The 24,150-nt window shown below is 52.5% G+C and overlaps 1 protein-coding gene across 2 annotated transcripts in view; it reads left to right on the top strand.

Moving 5' to 3' along the window:
- Positions 1 to 24,150, top strand: part of WWP1 (WW domain containing E3 ubiquitin protein ligase 1) — a 1,173,512-nt gene that overhangs the window by 505,673 nt on the left and 643,689 nt on the right. For both annotated transcript variants that reach the window (XM_078687073.1, XM_078687072.1), the window contains exons 14-15: positions 11,141 to 11,213; positions 11,299 to 11,370. In XM_078687073.1, the coding sequence (XP_078543199.1) occupies positions 11,141 to 11,213; positions 11,299 to 11,370 (145 nt within the window). The remainder of the gene's footprint in view (positions 1 to 11,140; positions 11,214 to 11,298; positions 11,371 to 24,150) is intronic.

The raw sequence follows: 24,150 nt of genomic DNA, 5'->3' as shown, positions 1-24,150 counted from the left end.
AACTACAAAACTGCTCTCCATAAAACCAAAAGCCTATTCTTCCAAGAAAGAATAGAACAATCCACGAGTTCCAGTAAAGAATCTTTTATCATTTTAAAAGAACTCCTCAAAATCCCTGACCCGGGACCAAGAGATCCCCCAGACCCCTCAGCCGATGAGGAAAAATGCCACAAGCTGGCCAACTTCTTCAAGGAGAAAATCCAAAATATCCTCGACTCTATTCCATCTACGAGTTCGAGCGAGGAAGAAGAAACCAGCAAGTCTCTCTCCCCCCCCTGTCTCACTTTCTGGGAACAAGTGACGGCAGCAGAGGTCGAAGACACACTGCAAGTCATTAAAAGCGGATCTCCCAGGGACCCTGCCCCTTTACGCTTCCTTAAAAAGGTAGCACCCACGATCGCTCCCCTCCTCACCCAACTTATTAACGCCTCTCTTCAACAAGGAGTCGTTCCCCCCAGCTGGAAGGCGGCGGTCGTCAAGACACTATTAAAAAAACCTTCCCTTGACCCGGCCGACCTGGCAAACTACAGACCTATCTCCCTCCTCCCGGGAACTAGCAAAATAGCGGAAAAACTTGTGAACAGAAAACTCTCACAATACCTGGAGAACAACAACCGTCTAAAAAGCTCGCAGACGGGATTCCGTCCCGGGCAAGGCACCGACATCGCCCTTCTCACGGCGGTGGAGGAGGCCAGAGCACTCTTAGACGAAGGAGGATCAGTGGCAGTGATCCTCCTCGACCTTAGTGCGGCCTTCGACACCGTCAACCACCAGCTCCTCATTCAACGTCTCAGGAATGTCGGTGTTGGAGGAACGACTCTGTCTTGGATATCGTCCTTTCTGAGTCAACGCTCCTTTCAAATCTGGGAGAATAACACCTGCTCCTCCGAAACTCCCCTCCAATGTGGTGTACCTCAGGGCTCCTCCCTGAGCCCCACATTATTCAACATCTATATGTCCCCATTGGAGGAGGTTGTTAACCCGTTCGGAGTGAGCATCGTCAGCTACGCTGACGACACACAGTTAGTGGTGTCCCTTTCTCATCCTAAACAACAACCTGCGGACCTTTACAACTGTCTGACACAGATACAAGGGTGGATGAATAGATCGTCTCTGAAACTCAACGGGTCTAAGACCGACATTCTCCTCCTTGGTCAGAAGGGGCCCACCTCACTGCATAACATCTGGCCTCTTAGTCTAGGCTCGCTCCCAGACCCGAAACCTGAAGTAAAGAGCCTGGGCGTGTGGCTCGACAAGGAACTATCATTCACCCCACAGGCAAATAAGGTAGCCGGGTTGTGCTTTGGACTGCTCAGGTCAATTCGAAAGATTCTGCCCTTACTCCCCCACAATTCCCAAAAACTTTTGATCCAAGGCCTGATTCTATCTAGGCTTGACTTTAGTAACTCCATCTACTTAGGGGCCCCGGAGGCTACACTGAACAAATTACAAAGGGTCCAAAATGCTGCTGCCCGGATCCTCACAAATACCCCTGCCAGAGCCTCAGCCAAACCAGCTTTGAAGCGTCTCCATTGGCTTCCGGTGAGAGAACGGGTGATGTTCAAGGCTCTCTGCCTGGCACACAGACTGCTCCAAAACAATGGCCCCCCCAAGTCTAAAAAAATTCATCAAACCTTATAAAGCCCCTAGATCCCTCCGCTCCGATCAGGAACATCTCATCGTCATACCCAGAGTCAAGAAGGCCCGAACTGGAGGAAGGCGTTTTTCGGTCCATACCGCACGCCTTTGGAATGCCCTTCCTCATTACCTGAGAACGGAACCCAACTACTTAAGGTTCAGGAAGCAACTGAAAACACACCTCTTTCCTTAAAATTGCTCCCCCCTGCCCCCACTGACTCCCAAGACGTACTGATTCTAGCGCTGGGATACCTACGGGTGACTACGCGCTCTACAAAATTAAATAATAATAATAATAATACGAATTGGAATACTACCCCCTCGCCACTTCTGGCGACGGGGGTAGCATTCCACCCTTCTAGAGGGGCACGACATGTATGTAACTGTAAACCCCGGTTAAAGTTAACTCGAGCCTTGGCATCACAAAATGGATGCTGCCACCACAGACACAAGTCTGACCTCCTGCTGCTGGGAGTCCTTCCAGCGAGGGAGGCCTGGACAAAGGGTTTCCTGCCTTGGGAGGTGCTAGCACCACCCCAGACAGGATTTTGTCTATTGAGGTAGGGAGGCCTGAAAGGAATGAGACATGCCTGGGGCACACAAGGTGTCCTGTGCATACACCGGTTCAAACCAGTTGCTGGGGCATCCCTGCCCCAGCTCTGGCACGAAACCGGACAAAGGATAGGGGGTGTAGCCACCCCCTTCCTGGTCCCACCCAGGGGAGGGACCTAGTCAGTAGTGCAGCCCCCTTTAGGAGAATAAAGGTAGGAGCTGGTCCCATTCCAAATTAGATTATCCTGAACAATTCTACAAGAAGAAACTCTGGACTTCGACGTTCTGCTCCACAGAAGACTGAAGAAATCTCCCTTGTGGGCAAGGAGTGTCCACCCTGCAACTGCAGGCACCATCAAGCGTCCAGCGGCTTCACTTTGTCGTCTTCCCTCGAGGATCCAGACTTCAGAGCCCGACGAGACCCAGATTCCCAGACCTCTCCGACCTCAACTCACATCTGCAGCAAAGCTGAGACCCCTGGGTGCGACGAGACACGTGGGACCGGCCATCTTGAAAGAAACTGCACTTCGCTTCCAGCACGACTCCCGAGGTAAACTCGACCAACTGCTTTGGGGATTGAGAAGCCCCAGCCCCGAGCAGTTCCTGCACCGAAGATCAGCCCTCCAGCTTCCACGAGATCTGCGTGGGGCCCTTCTGCTTGTTTGCTGCTCGACGCGTTGTCTGGTCACTTGCCGGCTGGCTGGTGGCCTCCTAGACGACAAACTTTGAAACCTTCACTGCAGGTCTGGTTGCTCCAGACTGGCCCTTGCTCCCTTCCAAAAGAGGAGCACCCTGGACCGTCCTGGTCCACTCCAGACGCCGTTTCCACTCACCGCGTGGGTTGCCTTTGCCAAGGCCTGTTGACGCCGAATCCAGATCCAACACCGCCGACAGCGAGAGCCTGCGTGGGACAGCTCGTGCCTCCGTCCTGGTCGTCGAAGACACCTCCTGGTCCACGTGGCTGCAGAGACAAGCGTCCACTCTTCACCTGATCCCGACGACAGCATCTGGTTCCTTCCTGGTTCCACACCGGTCACTGGCTAGTGACTTTGAACACTGTCTCCTCTGCTTTCAGGTGCTCTTCTTCACCGATCCACCCTTGGATCGCACCGGACATCTTCCTCCTGGTCGCCTGCAGCATCTTTTCTTCCAGGCTCCATAGACTTCAACGCGAGAACCCGACACACTTTGACACCTGTGCACCCACAACCCGTGGGTGAGGTAACGAGAGCATTTCGGTGCTCAAGGGTAGTTTAACTGTCCTAGTGTCCAGTTCCACAGTCGTTTTTGTCCTAACTAGTCAGGATTGTCCGGACTCACCTTTTAACTTGAACTGTACTGTCTATAGACGTTGTTACGCAACTCGCATGTGAGTTCACACTCTGCATACGCGTCCCGTGGGCCTCCTATTACTTACCTAAGGTGAAGATAGTGTAGTCCTAGCGAACCTCCAGCCTCTGGACAGCTCCATTATTTCTATCGACTTTCACATTCCACTTACTTAGTATATGGTTTGTCGTGCCTCTAGGGCACCATTGTAACTTTGTGCAACTCGTCGTATTTTTCGTAGGAGATTGTCATGTGCTTAGCCCTCTGACCTCATAAAGAGTTCAGAGGTGTTGTTATTAATAAATATAGTGTTTATTTTCATAACAACCTGTGTGGTGTCCTTTCATCTGGTATTCAAGGGGTTATGTTGTGGTAAAACAGCTGGCTTCACATGCCAAAATAGTTTAGCCTAAGACTGCTTTGTCCATGCTACCATTAGGATAGCTGGTCTATAAGGTTGACTTACAACCAATCACCATAAGGGTTGTTTGGACTGATACAAGGTGGTCACTAGAACTAGTGAGCATCATATATCCGGCCATCTTCTCACACCTTCCCATCCGATAGGTGTGGTGAAATGCTATGTAGTGCAGTTACCCATCGCTTACTAGGTCTGCATCGAGAGACGTGTCCCCCCTCTGTCTGAAAGAGATAAGCTAAAAGTGTCAACTGGTGCGGTAGTCCCCAACAGAAAACCCCAGCAAATTCAAACCCTAAAGAAAAAACAGTTAAAAATACAACGACAAACATGACCAAATTTCATCACAAAAAAGGAAAGGATCCAAGCAGTCAGGGCTCGATTAGCCACCCGGCCCATTGCAGGCCCAGGTCGTACCCACCCGCCCGCGGAGAGGTTGTCAATCTTCTCAGGACAACCATCTCAGCCCCCCCGGCTCCCCTCCAAATGTCCATCCCCTTGCATATCATTGACGACCTCAAGGGGAGGCCGGATAATCCGACGGCTGCGAGAGTGAAGATATCACCGCCTCCCTCTCTTTATCCATTGTGGCCTGATCAGACTTCTGGGCAGATGTTGCCTTCCCAATGTGTTGCCATCTTGCTGGGCGGTGGAGGCCCTGGTCTCCAGGCTTATTTGCTTGCTCCGCCGTGTGCACATTATTCAGACCGAGGACCTTCACTGCCACCGTCAGAGAGCGGATCTGGGTCAACTTCCCTCGGCGCTTGAAAATAATACGGAAGGGGTGGCCCCATGAGTAATTGATGTCTTGATCACGCAGGTGCGAGAAGACCACCTTAAATTCATGTCTCTTGAGGAGAGTGGAGGCCGACAAGTCCTTAAAGCTGGCCGGTGTCTGTCCTCTGAACTGTATCGGATGAGCCTCTCTCGCCTTCCATATGATGCGCTCCTTTAATTGAAAGTCGTGGACACACACGAGGATGTCCGGTGGTGGAGCTTTGTTTCCACGGGGGAGACCCACCCTATGTACCCGGTCCATTCGGATGTCGGCTGCATCATTCTCGTCCAGGATCTGTTGCAACAGCGCCCCTACGTAGGCCCTGAGATCATCCGCTTCTTCACGCCATGGTACGCCTCTGATCCGCACGTTGTTCCGACGGGAGCGGTTCTCCAGGTCTTCGGCATGTGCCTGGAGATCAATGTGCCTGTTCCTTGAGGCCAGCATGTCTTACTGTAGCTGGTGGAGTTCTTCTTCCCAGGTAACATTGTGTTCATTGTCTCTGTTTTTTGAGTCTTTGACTCCTGGTGTGTAGGGATGCCCAGTTTTAAATCTTGCGTGGCTTGTCCCTGCACGATGTTGGTGACGGACCCGCACTGTGAGTGTCTCTTCTGCCTGGGGTACGGCCACGACTCCGAGTCGTGCCCTGGATGCCGGGCCCTGGCTCCGAGCCCTGGCTCAGAAAACTTTGCGGGAGCGGTCCCGGAAGTTGTTGGAGGCCCGGCAGTTGGCTCGGCGGCATTCAAGGTCCCGGTCCTGTGGGAGGTCGAGGGACTGGTTGCGGAGCAGCCATCACCATCGTTCGACTAAGTCTTCGCACTCTGAGTCAGGTAAGGCAAAGCACAAGAAGCCGGAGAAGCGCTGTCGCACTTCGCCTTCCCCTAGCCTGTCACGCGACACTGCTGAGGGTGAGGTGGCACCACCCCGTGGCTCCGGCGGAGCCTACGCAGTTGCCGATGGCCTACCTGCCCTTTCCCTATTCCATCGGTGACTCCGGCCCATCTGCTAGAGTTCCTGTCAGCCATGGCCCGTGTCTTTGCCCGTCGGGCCCCGTCTGCTGACTGGGGGTCCTCGCTCTTCTACGTCGTCGACGCCGAGAGACCCCCATGGATCCATGCATGGATCCTAGCCGATGTAGGTTGGCCTAGTATGACCTACATCGACATCGACGGCGCCGCCCGGCTCCCCGACCTTCGCCGTCCCCAGCTTCCACCCCGACATTGGAACAGTGCCGGTCAGGTGTCGATCGACGCTGATTCAGACGCCACTGGGAAAATTCTATACCAAATTTCTCCATCCACCTCCTTCGTTTCCGCCTGGCCGGCAGGTTTTGGAGGACGGGGAGGATGGGGAGGGGTCTGAGGACCCTCTCGCTGCCCAGTGCGAGTTAGACCTAGACTGGGAGGAGGATTTGGAGGGTGCAGGTGACCTGGATTTTACTCCAGAACCTGGCACACTGTTTCTTCCTACCATGGCTATGGAGGAGGGTGGTACATATTCTGTGGTGTTGTGTAGGGCAGCTTAGGCTCTTCACCTCGAGCTCCCTGCGGTGGCCATCAGGACTAACCACCAAGTGCTTCGGCTGGGGTCTTCCTCTACGGAGCCGCTGCTGCCCTTTAAGGACGCACTTTCGGGCGTTCTTTTGGGCACCTGGTCCAGGCCCAACACAGGGGCTCCTGTGGGGAAGAACGTGGCCCAACGCCATCGCCCGGCCCCGGGTGACCCCATTTTCCTCTCCAAACACCCTACCCCTGAGAGCTTGGTTGTCCAAGTCTCTGCGTCCCCAAGCGCATTCCTTCCGCACCTCCAGACAGGGAATTCAAGAAACTGGAACAATTTGGGAAGACATTTTTTACTTCCGCCAGTTCAGGCCTGCGGTCTGTGAACACACCATGCCTCTTGGGCCGTTATCCCATTCTGTGTGGGACACGGTTGCGCAGGTGCTGCCTCGGTGTCTGGAGGCGGCCCGAACGCTGCTCTCCCAAGCAATTGCTGAGGGGAGAGATGCAGCCAAGTTCACGATTCGTCATGGCCTTGACACCGCCGATTCGCTGGGCAGGGCGATTTCCACGACAGTGGCACTATGCCGCCACGCTTGGCTGAGGATGACTGGCTTTTCCGGGGATGTCCAGAACACTCTGATGGAAAAGCCTTTTTATGGCACTCGCCTTTTAGATGACAAGGCAGACAGTGCTTTGGAGAGTTTTCAGGGCTCGCAGGCTACGGCAAAGTCCTTAGACCTTTCAGCCACGCGCACTCCTTCCGCTTCTGCTTTTCGCTCCTTTCGTGGCCAAGTAAGGGGCACCCAAACACGTTTGTTTCAGAGCCACAGGCCTGCGCAGCAACAGTCTCAGCGCAGCCGCAAACATGGGACCTGCAGAGGTGGGTCACGGAGCCAGCGAGTAGATCAGTCCACCACCTCCCCTGCAGCGACTGCCTCCAAACCTTCCTAGTCCGGTGTTTCAGGCCCACCTTATGCCAGTGGGTGGCAGGATTCACCATCACCTCCCCCACTGGCGCACCATCACTTCGGACAGGTGGGTTCTGCAGATAGTCCGACGGGGCTACTCCCTCCCTTTGAGACTATCCCTCCAGCCATGCCACCTCAGTTCCACCACATGTCGGGGGATCACTTGGCACTTCTCCAGCAGGACGTTGCGGCCCTCTTGGCCATTGGGCCCATTGAGCGATTTCCGACGCCAGAAGTAGGTCGAGGTTGTTACTCCCACTACTTCCTCATTCCAAAGAAGGACCAGGTCCTGCGTCCTATTTCAGACCTTTGGAACATCAACCGCTTCCTCCGGAGGGAGAGGGTCATGATGCTCACACTTGCTCAGGTCTTGTCTGCCCTAGACCTGCAAGACAGTATGGTAGCGTTATACTTGCAGGACGCTTACTTTCATATTCCTGTCCTGCCGGCCCACCGGCGTTACCTGCGGTTCACGGTAGGCCACGAGCACTTTCAGTTCACCGTGCTCCCTTTTGGCCTTACCAGAGCCCCTCGGGAGTTCACGAAAGTGATGGCAGTGGTCGCAGCTCATCTGCACAGATCAGGGGTTGCAGTCTTCCCCTATCTCGACGACTTGTTGTTGAAGGCGTGCTTGCCGAGGCAGTTGTCTCCTGCCTCCAGACTGTGGCCGACCTCCTGCATTTGCTGGGGTTCTCCACCAACATGCCGAAGTCGCACTTGATTCCCTCTCAGACGCCCCTTTTCATCTAAGCACTTCTGGACACGGCACAGTTTCGGGTTTATCCTCCTGAACAGCGAATCCAGGACATTCAGGCTATGATTCCGATCTTTCGGCCTTTGTCCTGGGTTTTGGTCAGGATGACCTTGAAGCTGCTGCGCCTCATGGCCTCCTGCATCCTGCTGACCAATCATGCCAGATGGCATATGCAGGCTCTGCCGTGGTACCTGAAGTTACAGTGGGCACATCATCAAGGGGACCTGTCAGAGTACCTCCAGATCTCGGAGGGCACTGCACAACAGTTGTAGTGGTGGCTCACAAACCAGCATTGGGTCAGCGGCAGATACCTCTCCCTTCCCCAACCGGAGCACACAGTGGTGACGGATGCGTCCCTCCTGGGATAGGGCGGCCACATGGGAGAGGCGGAGATCAGAGGCCTCAGGTCTCTGGCGGGGTCCATGCTCCATATCATCCTTCTGGAGCTCCTGGCGATCCTACTTGAACTAAAAACATTCCTTCCCTCAGTCAAAGGGAGAGTAGTGCAGGTGTTCACAGACAAAACAACCGCCATGTGATATTGCAACAAACCAGGCGGGTGGGGTTGTGGACCTTATGTCAGGAGGCTCTGCGTCTCTGGACATGGCTGAAATGTCAAGGCATTGTCTTGACGGTTCAACACTTGGCAGGTTCTTTAAACACCAGGGGGGACGAACTCAGCCGCAGGTGCATGATGGATCACGATTGGAGTCTTCACTCGGAGGTGACGCTAGGTCTCTTTCAACAGTGGGGAGAGCCTTGGTTAGATCTATTTGCCACCGAAGAGAACTTGCAATGTCATCATTTCTGCGTGTTGGAATTTCAAAGGCGGCACTCGCTCGGCGACGCTTTTCGTCACGAGTGGAGCTGCGGTCTATTGTATGCCTTTCCGCCTATACTACTTCTACCAAGAGTGCTGAAGAAGATCAGGCACGACCGGGCCCAAGTCATTCTTGTGGCCCCGGACTGGGCTCGTAGAGTTTGGTATCCTGAGCTACTCAGTACGAGCATGGCTTCCCCAATCTGACTGCCTCTAGGGGAGGATCTTCTGTCGCTGCAGCAGGGGACGGTCCTCCACCCGAACTTGTCCATCCTCCACCTACATGCGTGGAGATTGAGCGGCGACAGTTGATTCCTTTTGATTTGCCTCCTGAAGTCTGTGATATCATTCTGGCAGCCAGGCGTCCCTCCACTAAATCTGTATACGCCTGCAGGTGGAACAAATTTGTTGCATGGTGCACAGCAAAGGCTATGGATCCCCTTTCTGAACCTCTTTCAGAAGTACTACTGTTCCTTCTTTCTCTGGCCCAGCAGGGCTCTGCTCTGGGCACTGTTAAGGGCTATCTTTCTGCAATTTCAGCCTTTCTCAGGCTCCCTGATCAGCTCTCTATTTTCAAGTCCCCTGTTGTAAATAGATTTCTCAAAGGCATTACTCAGCTTTTCCCTCCTATTCCGTTTGTGATGCCGCAGTGGGACTTGAATCTAGTCCTTACTTATTTGATGTGCGCTCCCTTTGAGCCGCTTCACAACTGTCCTCTTCGTTTATTAACTTTGAAGACTGCCATCTCCTCTGCTAGGCGCGTGAGTGAGCTCCAGGCTCTTTCCTGTAAGGCTCCTTTTCTGTCGGTCCATCCGGACAAGGTTGGTCTAAGCACTCGTCCTTCCTTCTTGCCAAAGGTTTTCACTGCTTTCCACATCGGGAAAACTATCACCTTGCCCACTTTCTTTCCGCCTTCGCACTCTTCCAGAGAGGAAGAGAGGCTCCACCGTCTGGATCCAAAACGTACTCTTTCATTTTACCTGAATCGCACACGTAAGTTTCGGGTGGATGACCAGCTCTTTGTTGGCTACGTAGACGCCAAGAAAGGCCAGCTGCACACAAGTAGACTATCTCCCGCTGGGTCGTCTTGTGTATCAAGACCTTTTATTCTCTGGCTAAAAAGGAACCTCTGACGGGGTTGCACGCCCATTCTACCAGGGCAACAGCAGCCACTACTGCATTGGGATGTGGTGTCCCCCTGCAAGACATCTGTCAGGCCACGTGGGCTTTGCTGCACACTTTTACTAAGCATTATTGCCTTGACAGTCAAGTCTGGAGAGACTGCTTCTTCTTCCGTTCTGTTCTCCGTTCTGTTTACCTGTTCTCCGGTATTGCTGGGGTATCTATTCTAAAGTAAGGAATCTTTCACTAATGGGTTTCTTTCAGTTGAACAAGTTACTTACCTTCGGTTATGATATATCTGTAAGAAACATTAGTTAGTGGTGGATTCCTTACCGCCCCACCAGTCCTCCCTGTTCCGTGAACTGATTTCTAGGGTTAAGGTCATCTCTGCAGGGCCCTAGTTTCAATGTAATAGTGGTTAGTATCTTGCATGGCTCTGTGTTCCTGGCGCGGAAAGTCATGTATAGAACTGACGTCGGCGCGCGTGGGCCCGTCTAAGTAGCTCCAGTGGCGTCATCTCGGTGACTACAACGCCAGCGACGTACGCGGAGCCGCACGACGACCCCTACCGACGCACAGGGGTACTGCTGACGAAAACTTTCCGGATCCAGTCTGACGCCTGGGGTTAATTCTAAGGTAAGGAATCTATCACTAACTAATGTTTTTTACAGATATATCGTTTCCGAAGGTAAGTAACTTGTTCATCAATTTGAAAATGAGAAAGTAGCTACAAGCATGATTCAAAAGTAAAAAGTCACTTAAGTGTAACAACTGATTTGAAGGGTTTTACTTACGCAACCCTCCCACCTCCTTGAGGCAAGTGGGGAGGGCAGGAAAGAAGCAGAAGACAAATATAAAAAGAATGCACTAAGTTTGTAATGCACATGCACTCATATTCGATTGGGAATCAATATGTACATAATCTTGTTAGTCTCTTCTTGTGCATTAGTGGTTTCGGGTAACACCACAGCTCAGGAATCATGTAATATTTGGTGTCCAACATTAGGTGTTAAGTTACATCATAGCTGTCTTCAATTTGTTTGCTACGGCTAAGTCATGTTTTCCTTAGAGTTTAGGTATTGGTGGTTTAGCTGGAAATAGTTTCTGGAAATGGCATCTTTGTATCCAAATATTTCAACTCTTTGAGGTAAGCTTGCTTGACAGTGTTGGCCTTTGCTTTTGAAGCATAGCACCACAAATGATTGGCAGACAAATTAACTTCAGTTACAGCTAATATACTTCGGATTCCTTTTTTCCAGAACCAAAGGCCCGCAAATAGCATATGAACGCAGCTTTAGATGGAAGCTTGCTCATTTCCGTTACTTGTGCCAGGTAATAATTCTGTGAAAATACTGTTTTTAAATTTTGTCCATGCTCTGCTATTCTTCCTTAATGCAACATATATTTCTTGCTCTAGTCCAATGCCCTGCCCAGCCATGTCAAGATCACAGTTTCCAGACAGACGCTGTTTGAGGATTCCTTCCAGCAAGTAAGAATTGATATTACTAAAAGCACATTTTACCTAAGTGTATAGCTTTGGGTCATTTGGAGATTCCTTTAAAGTTTTAGATAGGCAACATTTTATTTTCTCTTCTTTAATTTTAATGATTGACTGAGATGATTTGATTCAAGCAGATTCTTAGTTTGATCAACACTAGAATTGTAGGGCTTACTAACATTACACAGTCTTCCATTATGTCCATATTCCATAGCACAGCGTTTGACATGAAGTGACTACTGATAATTGCATATTTAAAGAAATGTGTGCCCCTTTATGTGACTAGTGTATTTGCTGCTTAAAATATCTTACAAATTCACATGCATGAAAATTCTGCCTGCCAGTGGTTTGTGTCTGGAAGTTTGTTTTGTTTTTCTAAACTTTTGATAGTTTGTGCGGCAGTGTCTACCGAGTTGGAGCCTTTGTATGATGTCGACCGTATTCCCACAATGTCCATGTGCATGCCCACGATCTCAGATTCATTTTTTTTCCACTGTTGAATATGCAGGTGCTTTGTGAGAGCGCCAGACGATTTCTTCAAGAGATTTCATAGTGGCCTTGAAGAATACCGGAAAGATAGAGAGAGGTTGTACAGAGTTTGTCAGGAAGAATCGAATTCTGGAGAATGGTAATTGGTCAGCCTATGAGATCCTTGGGATTTCTCAGATTATGAGCACGCTCTTCAAATTTTTCCTAAACTGCCATAGGAAGTTAACTCTGTGAACTTTTACAGCCTAATCCCGTAGCAGTTGAAAGTCGCCAGAAACGCCGTGACACACATGGAGCCAAAAAAAGAGAGCAAAGTGAAAAACCAAACGCTACAGAAAAGAGCGAGTGGACAATCAAATAGGGGAGAAAAAAAACACAATTGAAGAACAATGAAAGGGGTAGATAAGGGTCAGTCTACCCAAAAGGCTCATGGTGGACAACCACTTATCTCCAACATATTCGCTCAGATAGATGTGAAAACACATAGTGTGATGGTGGGAGAAGTGGCTGACACAGATGGTCTGCTTCCTTGGCGGCTACACTGTCCACTGACAACGCAGTGGAGATTAAAACACCAATCTTTCAGTCTAGTCCAGCTACCAATCTGGGGATAGCTCAGGACGATGTTGGGTATAAACTTCCACTACCCTGCCCCATCGTTGATTTACAGAGCCCACAATTCCCAATAAAACTGTAGCGGAGAAGGGCGATATGATTAATGAAGGTATGGTGACTCTCAGTGGGTTTGATAAGGAAAAGAACCTCGCTCTCCCGTCTCACATGCCAGATGATATAGACACATTTTATTTGCTCACGGAGGAGTCTGAAATGTCGGATGAAGTATATCCGTCGCCAGTGAAGGAGGAAGTCAAAATTGGGATAGCGGCACAGACTCAGAGCTATCCATGAGACCCTCTGCACAAAAAAAAAAAAATACAGAGAAAGAAATCCAGTTGACATAAGAGATGTGAGATTACTGATCAGGGCAGCACAATGTATCTTAGGTGGGACTATTCCCCTTCGCAATTTTCAACTCTGACAGAACCAACGATGTGTTAAAGAGAGAGCCATCCACCCACAGGAGGCACCGTTGACGGGGTGACTGACTCTAAAGGCGAACCTATTTCATCAGAAGTGCTGCAATCCATAAAGAACTTTCAAGAGGAGGTCACGAGAGACAGCCGAAGGTCACGCCTTGCTGCGCAAAAGCTTCAAGGCACCATCAGGAAAGTGCGCAAGACATGTGCTGAGATCGCAGATAGAATGACCTCAGTTGAAGTACATACCGAAAACCTCGAGAAAGACATCGTAAACCTGAAAACACAAGGCGAGGAACTCAATGGTATAGTTAAGGACCTCATAGTCGAGGAGCAAAAAAGCAGATTACACCGCAATAATTTACTTGTTCTAGGCATTCCGGAGGGAGCTGAGGGGAACGACCCCAAGACTTTTATGATTACATTCTTTAAAGGAGCTTTCCCAGACTTAGACTCATGGGACTGGGAAAAGGAAATACAGCGGGCTCATTGCTTCCCACTAACACCATCTAAACGATCTACCACCTCCTCGCAATACCCCCGAGCCATGCTAATATATTTTGGCAATTTTCTCTTGCGGCAACTGCTTTATGATCTTGCAAGGCCCACAAACCAGAAAGAAATCTGATAGAGACTGCTAGCCGCAGATTCCTTAACGTAGAATCATCCCCAGGCGTGAGACTGGATCCGGAAAACTTTCTTGCCACAGCATCCCTGCGAGCTGGGGAGACAGCACCACGTGACTCCACCCTGACGTCGTCCACGTTCGTGACGTCAGCGAGGATACATTCCCACCCTGGCGCGCCCACGTCCGTTTTTTCTCTTTTCCACGTGCAACGCAGATCTGGATTGTGTCCTGGCCTGTTTTCAGGCCTTCTCTTCTTTTTCACGCTTGGCGTTAGTGGAACAGTGTGCTAATGCAATCGGGCTTCAAGACGTGTACCTCCTGTGCACGTCCCATGTCAGCGACGGACCCTCAACCGATTTGCATGTGGGCCTAGGTGAGCCCCACGACTCTGAGAGATGCGAACCCTGCTAGCACCTTAAGCCTAAATGGCGGCGGGAGCGCCGGATGAAGTTGCTGTTGGCGCGCTTGTCCAGGTCATCCCAGCGTCCGTCCCTTACCTCGGAGGCGAGGAGCCGCCGGTTCGGTCTGCGACATCCTCTCTCGCCACAGCCCCAGGGGCGTGGCACACCGGCTGGTAAGTCCTTCAGTTTGTTTCCGAGGCCCTGTCCTCCTCTTGCGGCGGGCTCCCCCCGGGACATGCGCCCCGCCTGTCGCCTTCCTACCTGCTGTTTCCCAGCACAGAGGCGACTTGGACCCAAATGACAGCCTACGCTGCGGCTCTGCAGGCTTCTTTGGCCCTTCCTCCACCTCCTGAGACTTCCGCGGATCCCTTGCTTATCGCGGTTACTTCCACTGAGCCGCCGACGGCCCCGGCTCCAAAGGTTTCGGCCTCAGGTCATAGGAGGGTGGTGTCATCGAGGTGTGGTACTTCGGGTCTCCCCTCTTCAGCGCCTGGCGTCCCTGCCTCGCCGCAAATCCCTACGGGGCTCCCTGTGGCGATGCAGGACATCGCCAGGACTCAAGGCTTGCCCCTGAGTCCCCCTCGGTCATCTGAGCAGGCGGCTGCCTTGCCAGAGGTCTAGCCGGCGCAGTTTTGGCGCCGGGAACCATCCTCCCTGGCTCCGGTAGAGTCGCGGGTGGAGGCCGGGCCCTGGGGTGCTTTCCCAAGTTCCTCTCGGTCCTTGACGCAGGCGGCTGCCCCGTCTGAAGTCGAACCGGCACCTTTTTGGTGCCGCTTCTTCGCCGTTCCGGCGTCGTCCCCGCCCCATTCTCCCGGAGAGCATGTGATGGCAGAAGTCGACCCGGCACCACGAATACCCACTCCGGCGCTGGGTTTTTGATTCTTCTCCTGAGGTCCTGTCTTCTCCAGAGGTCTGCCATCTGTTAGTGTGTTCCTCGCCGGAGACTGGGCGCCGTATTATTGCCTTTTCTCCGGTATCTTCCAGGGAGGGCTCTTTGCCGTCCCCACGGCCTAAATACTCAAACCCTTCGTTCCGGGTCTCGTGGTGGCTATTCCACCGGCCTCTCCGCCTTCCCCTGAGGTCCCTCAGGTTCCCCATTCATCTGTGGATCCTCCTCTATTCCGGGGCTGGCCGCTCCCCCCTGGACTTGGGGATGGACGGCTCAGTCTGCAGCCATCACCCATGGAGGAATTACTTTCTCCTCCGCGACGCCCTACTGAGGCCAGTGTTGCCTTTGTTCAGGCTATTTCCACAGCCGCTAGTATTCTGCAGGTGGGTGAACCTGGCACTCCGTTTCCTACGGACAATCTTTTGGAAGTTCTCCACCATGGCTCTGGTGGATGGGAGTTGTTCCTTCCTTTTGAAGCGTCACGCCACAATTCTCTTAAGGGCGATCCAGTGACTCAGGTGCTTCTGCATCCCCACCGCCCTGTTCCGCATGACCCTATCTGTCTTTCCTTCCTCCCCTCTACTCAAGGCTCTCTTCTGCGGAATGCCTTTCCGTGCTTGCCTGTGGTGTTGTTTCCTCCATCTCGGGAGGCCCGTTGTTGGATTCATGGGGGCGTATTGTCTTCGCTTCTTCCAGCGCTGCCATGCGGGCGCTTAACACTTTGTGTGTGTTGACCAGGGCTACTTTCAGTCTGTGGAACTCTGTTGAGTCTCTTCTTTCTCATGTCTCCTATGAGGGTGCCCGTGCTGATCTGCGGGCCATGTGTTGGATGGTAGGGAGTTGACCGTGTTTATTCTGAGTGCGTGCTTGTATGTTGGCGACACTCTCGGCCGTGCTATGGCCACCTCTGTGGCTCTCCGTCGCCATGACTGGCTGTGTGATGCTGTCTTTCCTGAAAATATTAGAGATCGTGTGTTGGACCTGGCCTTTTTTTGGGCCGGTTCACCCCGCAACTTTTTGCTTTTGCCTAGCCTGTTTCTGTGACCTGGTGGTAGTGATTTTAGGTCTCTGCGCACTTTTTCACTTTGGTACAATGTAAAGTGCGTGAGCTCTCTGTGTATGTGTGAGTGACCTGCCCTCTCATAGGAATGCATGGGGAATATGTGTGACCATGGTATTTCCTGATGTGTGGGGAGTGCAGGGTTGAGTTTGGTATGTGTGAACTCATGAGATTGAATGATGCGTAATGATGTATTTGGCATGAATGTGTCTAGTGTGGAAGTGCCACTTCTAGACATGGGTGTGCGTGTGTAGTGAGTATGCTGGCACGTGATTGGCTGGAGCCTGGCTCCAGGAGTGCCTGGGCCTGCTTGTGGATTGACTGTCTGGTTTGAGGGTGACAGGGGCTGGGGAGCCCCCAGGAGGTTGTCTGAGTCAGCCCGTGGTTGAATGACTGCATCTGCAACTAGAGTGGCGGGAGGAGATAGCACCTGGGAGTGAATAGGGCTGTGCCTGCCTGCCACATGCTGGCTCCACCTCCTGCTGGGCGGCTGTCGCCTCTGCCCCTCACACTGAAAAGAACGAAGAAGCCAGGAAGCCCAAAGACTCCAGCAACACCCAGAACTGGTTTAGACCGGGATCAGGGACCACTTGCACAAAGACTTCAAAGACTTTTAGGGATATAAGAGAAGGACCCCTGACAACAGATTTTTAGATTCTACAATCAAGAGGAACCTCTGCCAGAAGAAGGACCGCTGAAGGAACCAAAGGAAGACTGCCTTGCTGTGTGCTCTAAGGGCTGACCTGTTCTGCTGTTCAACTGAAGGAGAGAAGAAGAGGGGCTTTGCTGGGTTCTCTGCCCCTACCTGCTTGAACTACCAAGACTTTGCTGTGTGCTGTGTCTCTGCAAGAATCTCCAAGGGTCTGAGAAGAGCTGGCCTCCTGTCCTGGAACCCAGGGTTAAAAGGTTCCCAAGAAACTGAACGAAGCTGCAAAGATCGTGCTGTTTTTTTGCCTGGAGCGTGAGTTTGTCAACTGCTGCTTGAGGGTTTAGATCGGTGTGCTCGTCGGCACACGGTTTGCGAGGGTCGGAGGTCTGTGGTGCCTCCCCTCGTGAATTCTGCCCTAAAACAACATCTGTGACCCGGAGGGCGGCCTAGCCGTGGCCAACGCCCACAAAACCTTGTTCCCGCTAAAGTTTTCCGCTACCAGGGGACCGTAAATCGTCCTGCGATCTCGCCATACCTTGCTGGCGCTTCAGAGACGAAGATCGAGCCCGCTGCTCTCCCATTGGTCGAGGGAGTCGAGCCCCCTCACTAACGCCGCGCTGGGATTGGTCTCAGCAGCGCCGCGTCATCTGAAGCCGGGCAGCCATTAGTTAGAGGCTACAGCATCATTAGGGGTTCGTCCCGGGAGCTGCACTGCCATTGGCTGACTCCCAGGCGTCTACGGAGGCTCGTTTGCAGAGCCGCGACTGGATTGGAGGAGAGACCCGTCCTCGCCGAGGGAGCCGCGCTCAAGGCTGAAGAGAGACCCGTTCTCGCCTTAGGAGCAGCACGTGTATTCCCTGCCCCTGGCCTGCCGTCCCAGTCAAGAAGTGCCGGATTAGTTCCCCGCCGCTCGCTGGATTGTCGAGAGCGGGCGGAGAGCTGAAGGGACCGGCCGGGGCAGGTTTGAAGGCTTCTCGCACGCTGAGGCTTCCGAGGGAACAAGACAGTGAGGCGCACGTGTGAGGGCTCGCGCATATAGAGCGAAGTGCTGATTTTGATCGTACCGCTCTAGTGAACACTCCAGTGATATTTTTGAGAGACTTGACAATTCAAATAAGTGAATATCTTCCTAGAACTAAGTGAAACCCTTAAGAATATGTGCAACCATTAAGAAGAAACGCAACTACCTTGTAACTGACCTTTTTACTTTGCTAAACTAGATAAAGCTATATTTTTATACAACTACCTGTGTGGTCTCAATTTGTGGTGTACTGTTGGGGTCATTGTGGTTTTTAAGTGCAAATACTAACGCATTGCCTTGGGGATAAGCCTGTCTACTCGTGTCAAGCTACCTAGAGGGTGAGCAGGGGTTATCTACAGTGTGTGCCCCCTTTGCCCTGACTAGAAGCAAGGGTCCCTATTTGGATAAGGGTACTTACCTCTACCAACTAGAGACCCCCAGTCCTAACATTGTTGGACAGCGGTGAGGATTTTGAACTAGTATTTGCACTTGACCTGCAGTGATTTTGTGTACACCACTAGTCTAGTTTAGTGGCAGATGAGAGAAAATGACAGGGCGGGACGCCAGTAGAGGGGGAGGTTCCCATAGAGAAGGAATCCCTTGCTGAGTCTAGTGCCCAATCCCTGTTTTGTAGTAGGGGATCTCTGTGTATAGTCATAATCTAGTGAATAGTCCCGCCCATGTGTGTGGACCCCGGAGCAATCAAAAATAATTTCTTACGGTGTTGAAAAATGCAGAACTGCACAGACACTTAAGAGAGAATTTAAAGACAGATAGTGCAGCCTATATCCACAGGCTACACTGTCCAGTACTTCAACTAGCAATTCCACCAAAAATCCACAAACAGCAAAGCCTGTCCAGATTTCCCTTGCTTTAACAGCAAAAACCCTCTGGAATGATAGAGAGGAAGACATGGACAGACAAGCCCCATAGGCTGCCATTATGTGGCTCAGAACAGGATACTGTGCCTTTAAGAGAACTTTCCAGAACTTCACAGTATCCCAGAATGCCCTGCAGGTCCCTTTTACTTTCAGTTCTTTTTTCCGGCTCCTGCTACCAGGACCCTGGAGCATTGAGCTCTCCCTTTTGGGATTTGTTTTGTGATTTTCTCACTTTTTCAAGTGTCTTTTGGTGCTTTTTTCAAAGTACTTTGGTTATTTCTTCTTTCGTGTACTTTTGGGGCAGTCTTTTTGTCGAATATGCCAGCCTTATTTGACAAATGCTCGGAGTGTTCCAGGAAGAAGGCCAAGACTGACCCACACGACGTGTGTATCCTCTGCCTTCCCTCCTCTCATACCCCAGAGGAGTGTGAGATTTGCCAGGGATTTACCACCAGGACCCTGAGAGACAAAGAAGATCAGGCTCCAAGGCATGGAGGAGAGAAGACTGCAAGCACGAGGTGGGCCTGAGCAGGCTCCATCTGCCAGTGCTGTGGCCTCTGGGGGGCTCCCCAGAGGCAGGAAGTCCAGCAAGCGTCCCCATTCTCCGTCGGCATCGATTGCACCGACGGCGTCGAGAGGGATGACTACAGTGTGTTCCCCGTCTCCCCAGGGATCTGGGTCGAAGCGGCGTCGACGTTCGTCGAGGGAACTGAACAGACCGCCGTCGAGATCACCGGTGACTATTTCGTTGTCGTCGAGGACTCGACGTCGAGAGGTGGCCCGGCGTTGGCGCTCGCCGTCGAGGCGATACCGTCGTTCGCCGTCGGCGAAGAGAAGGTCGTCGTCGAGGGGATCCTCGGCGTCGAGGAGGCGATCGCCGTCGAGGCACATGAGATCGCCGTCGAGACACATGAGATCGCCGTCGAGACACAATTAGATCGCCGTCGAGGCACAGGAGGCTGTCGAGGCGACGGAGATCGACGTCGAGGCGGAAGCATTCGCCGTCGAGGGACAGGCGTTCGCCGTCGAGGAAGCGCAGCTCGACGTCGAGGGGCCAACGCTCGCCGTCGGGTCGCCGTTCTTCGACGCAGGAACGGCGCAGAAGGAGTTTGGGCGCCATGAGTCAGTCTGGCAGGCGTCAAGTGCCTAGGAGAGACTCTCCCACATCCCAGCCTGATAAGGAGGGCGGGTCACCGGGCTCGGTGTACTCCGTTGTGTATACCCCTCCGAGGCCGAGGACAGTAACGCCTCCTCCTCCTCCTCCTTTACCGAGAGGTCTTCCTCCGCGGGTCCCTATCCCGCCTCCTCTTCTTCCACCTCTACCACCTCGGCCTCAGCCTCCGCCTCAACCTCAGCTGCCGGTTGACAAGCCTCCCCCGCTTCCTCCGAGGTCGGTGTCCCTGCCCAGATATCCGACTCCTCTGAAGGGGACCCCTCGGCCGAGGGCCCCATCCAAGCCAAAGTCTCCCGTCCCGGTGGAACCGGCAGGGCGACCGAAGCCAAGAAAGTCGCGCTCCCGCTCCGGACGGAGAGGGAGGTCGCGCAGTCGTCACAGATCCTCTACGAGGTCAAGATGGCGCCATAGGAGGCGCGGATCACGGTCCCGCACGGACTCTTCCAGAACTAGGTCCTACTTCCCGACCTTGTCAGACTCCCCGGGGACAAGGGTGTCTCCCGTGGATGACATCAGCACGTTCCAGGATGTTCTCCTGAGGGGTGCAGCAAAATTGGGAATCACGGTGACGGCTCCAACACCTACGATGTCCGTGATTTTTGAGACACTTCACAAGAAGCATTTGTCTCGCCTCTCTGCTACCGCTCGTGCCAGGCTTGGTAGAGCCAGCGGAGGAGCTGTTCCTCACGCCTGCAGTGACGAGAGCCACTCCATCCCGTCTTCTTAAGAAGTACTGGGCCCCGGATTCCGATCTGGCTTTTCTGAGGATTGACCCTGTTCCGGACTCCGTTATAGTGACGGCAGCCAGAAAACAACATTCTACCTCTCCGTCTTCTACCGTGCCTCCGGATAAGGAGAGCCGATGGATCGACTCCAATGGCAGAAAGGCCTGTGGGACGGCAGCTACGGCCATGAAGACCGCTTGCGATACGGCTTTGCTGGGGCGGTATGATCGTTCCCTGTGGGAATCCCTTCAGCAGTTCACGGAACTCCTACCACGAGATAAGAGGGAGGATTTCCTCGAAATCCAGAAGGAAGGGATGCTGGTTTCGAACCAGGTCATCAGCGCGGCTGCTGATCGTTCTCTTTTGGCGGCCCATGGTTACTGTCATGGGATCAACCAGCGACGCCATTCTTGGCTCAGGCTCACATCACTCAAGCCGGAGGCCCAGCAGCGAGTGGCTAATCTGCGCTTCTCGGGGGGGACCCTGTTCGGAAAACATGCGGATGATGAGATGGCCCGCATGAAGGCGGAGGCCGAGACACTGATGGCTGTGGGCTTGGAGAAGCACAAAGAAAAGAAAGCCTACCGCCCGTTCCAGAGACGGTTTGGGGCGCAGGGCAGAGGGCGAGGACAGGCTTCAGGACAGCAGCAACAGCAGCAGCAGTTCCAGAGGCCCTTCCAGAAGCGCCAGAAGGGTAGAGGAGGTCAGCAGTCCTCTACAGCGAACAAGGGTGCGGCCGGGTCTCGACCCTGAGCTGTTACTTCCCCTACATACGTTACCCGCTCCGGTGGGGGGGGAAGCATTCAATTTTTTCTGGCAGAGTGGAGAAAAATTACTCCGGACAAGTGGGTGCTGAATATTGTTTGCAATGGATACAGTCTTCGGTTCACCAGCCCGCCTCCATCAATTCCTCCGGTCAACTCGCAGTTTCAGCTGCGCGAGCTCCAGGCGGAGGCCGATATCCTGTTAAGGAAAAGGGCGATGGAAGACGTACCTCTGTCTCAAAGAGAAAGAGGTCTGTACTCCCGGTTCTTCCTGGTCCGCAAAAAGGACAAGAACGAGTTCAGGCCCATTCTGGATTTGCGACAAGCAAACAAGTGGATTCGCAGAGAGAAGTTTCGCATGCTGTCGTTGCATCAGATTTATCCTCAGCTGCAACGGGGAGACTGGCTGTGTGCCATAGACCTACAGGATGCATACTTCCATGTGCCCATTGCACACAAAGACAGGAAGTTTCTGCGATTCCAAGTTGGCGCCAATCATTATCAGTACACAGTACTGCCATTCGGACTGAAGTCTGTGCCCAGGACATTCTCGAAGTGCATGGCAGTGGTAGCCGCACAGTTAAGGAAGAACAAGGTGTTTGTCTACCCTTACCTGGACGATTGGTTGATCAAGGCCTCCTGCTTCTCGGAAGCTAAAGCGCACTTCCAGAAGACGTGCGTTCTCTTGAACAAGCTGGGGTTGCACATCAAAATGTCCAAGTCTGTCCCGACTCCGGTCCAGTGCATCCAGTACTTGGGAGCCTCCATCAATACGCTGTCAGCAAGCGTGTCTCCTTCGGAGGAGCGACGGTTATCACTCCTTCGGAAGGCTCAGGCTCTTATGACCACTCCATCTACAACAGTGAGGACAGTGTCTTCTCTACTGGGATCGATGGCCTCTTGTATCTTCCTCACGCCCCACGCACGGCTGCACATGAGACCATTGCAGGAATGCTTGGAGGATCAGTGGGATCAGAGGAAAGGGTCTTGGGACGACAGGATACGACTGTCTCGACATGCTCTTCAGTCTCTGAAGTGGTGGTGTTCGGCGGAGAATCTCCTGAGAGGGGTTCCCTTCCACAAGGACATTCCCACGCAGACTATCGTGACGGATACGTCTCTCCACGGCTGGGGGGCGCACTCTGGAGACTTACAGATTCAAGGGACGTGGTCCCAGATGGAGTCCACGTACCACATCAATTTCCTGGAACTCGGAGCTGTTCACTTAGCGCTGAAGGCCTTTCTTCCGTCCTTCCGGACCAACTCTTTGCTTGTTCAGACGGACAATACGACCACGATGTATTACCTCAACAAGCAGGGGGGGGTCGAGATCGCGCACTCTGTCTCAGGAGGCGCAGGCGATCTGGCACTGGCGTCTGGCCAGAGGACTGACGATAACGGCCACCCATCTACCAGGTGTGCAGAATGTTCAGGCAGACGCACTGAGCAGACTGATTCAGGAAAACCACGAATGGGTCATAAACGACGAAGTACTAGGAGAAGTCTTCACAAGGTGGGGGACTCCAGACGTAGATCTGCTCGCCACCGCCGAAAACAGCAAATGTCAAGACTTCGCCTCCAGGTACTACCAGCCAGGGACGCTGGGGAATGAGTTCTGGATCAACTGGTCGAACAGCTTTCTGTACGCTTTTCTACCCATTCCCCTGATTCCTGCGGTGCTCATCAAACTGTGCCAGTCCAGGGCGCGGATGATCCTGATTTCCCCGGAATGGCCCAGACAGTGGTGGTTCACGGACCTGCTTCACCGGTCTCTCCTTCCTCACGTACGGTTGCCGTGCAGGCCGGACCTTCTCACGAAGTTCGGGGGGCAGATGTTACACCCCAACCTCTCGTCTTTGAGTTTGGCGGCATGGCTCCTGAGAGAGTGCAATATGGCCATCTGAATCTACCTGAAGATTGCATGGACATACTGATGGAGGCTAAGCGACCTTCCACTAGGACTTATGCTTACAAGTGGAAGAGATTTTACATCTGGTGCAAGTCCAAGAACTATGACCCGACGACATGTAAAGAAGATGTCATCCTTCCATATCTTCTACATCTGGCGCAGTCTGGCCTTAATGTCCATTCCATTAAGGTTCACCTGGCTGCTTTGACTGCCTACAGGAAATGCCCTTCACAGACTTCCTTCTTTCAGATCCCTGTGATCAAAGATTTTTTGGAAGGCTTGAAGAAAGTGTTCCTTCCTGTCCGGCTTCCTTCGCCTTCATGGGAATTGAATGTGGTGCTGTCCAGATTGATGAAGGAGCCTTTTGAACCTATTCATAAGGTTTCGTTGCAGCACCTGTCCTGGAAGGCGGCGTTCCTCGTGGCTATTACATCGGCCCGCAGGGTGAGTGAAATTCAGGCGTTGTGTTGCCAAGAACCTTATACTGTATTTCATGCTGCTACGGTTGTTATGCGTACTCACCCTAAATTTCTTCCTAAAGTTATATCTGACTTTCATGTTAACCAGACCATAACTTTGCCTACGTTTTTCAGAATCCTTCCTCTCCAGCGGAAAGGTCCCTGCATTCCCTGGATGTTAGGAGGGTGTTGAAATTTTATCTGGATAAAACCAAGGATATTCGTAGGTCAGACCAATTGTTTATCAATTATGGATCAGTCAGTACGGGTCTTGCTACCTCTAAACAGTCCATCTCTAGGTGGATTGTGTCCTGTATACAATTGTGGTACCAAAAAGCTAATAAGACCTTAGGGGGTAAGCCTAAGGCTCATTCCACCAGGGGCAAAGCTGCCACGACTGCTTTGCTCCGTAATGTTCCAATTGCAGAAATCTGCAATGCGGCCACTTGGAAGTCGGTTCATACCTTTGTTAAGCATTACTGCCTGGACACTGATGCCAGGGCAGACGCTCAGGTTGGGCAGGCTTCACTGCGAAATCTGTTCGCACAATAGTGGTAGTATTTCTCTGTTCTCCACCGCCGCTTTGGTGTGGGGATGGGCTTGCCATTCTATTCAGTAGATTATGACTATACACAGATGTAGGAGAGTAGGGTCTGCAATCCTATGATCACCCAGATTTTTGCTTT

The sequence above is a fragment of the Lissotriton helveticus genome, chromosome 4_1, assembly GCF_964261635.1.
Source record: "Lissotriton helveticus chromosome 4_1, aLisHel1.1, whole genome shotgun sequence".
NCBI lineage: Eukaryota > Metazoa > Chordata > Amphibia > Caudata > Salamandridae > Lissotriton > Lissotriton helveticus.
Note: the sequence above shows the minus strand (reverse complement) of the source record. Positions and strands in the feature narration are given on the sequence as shown.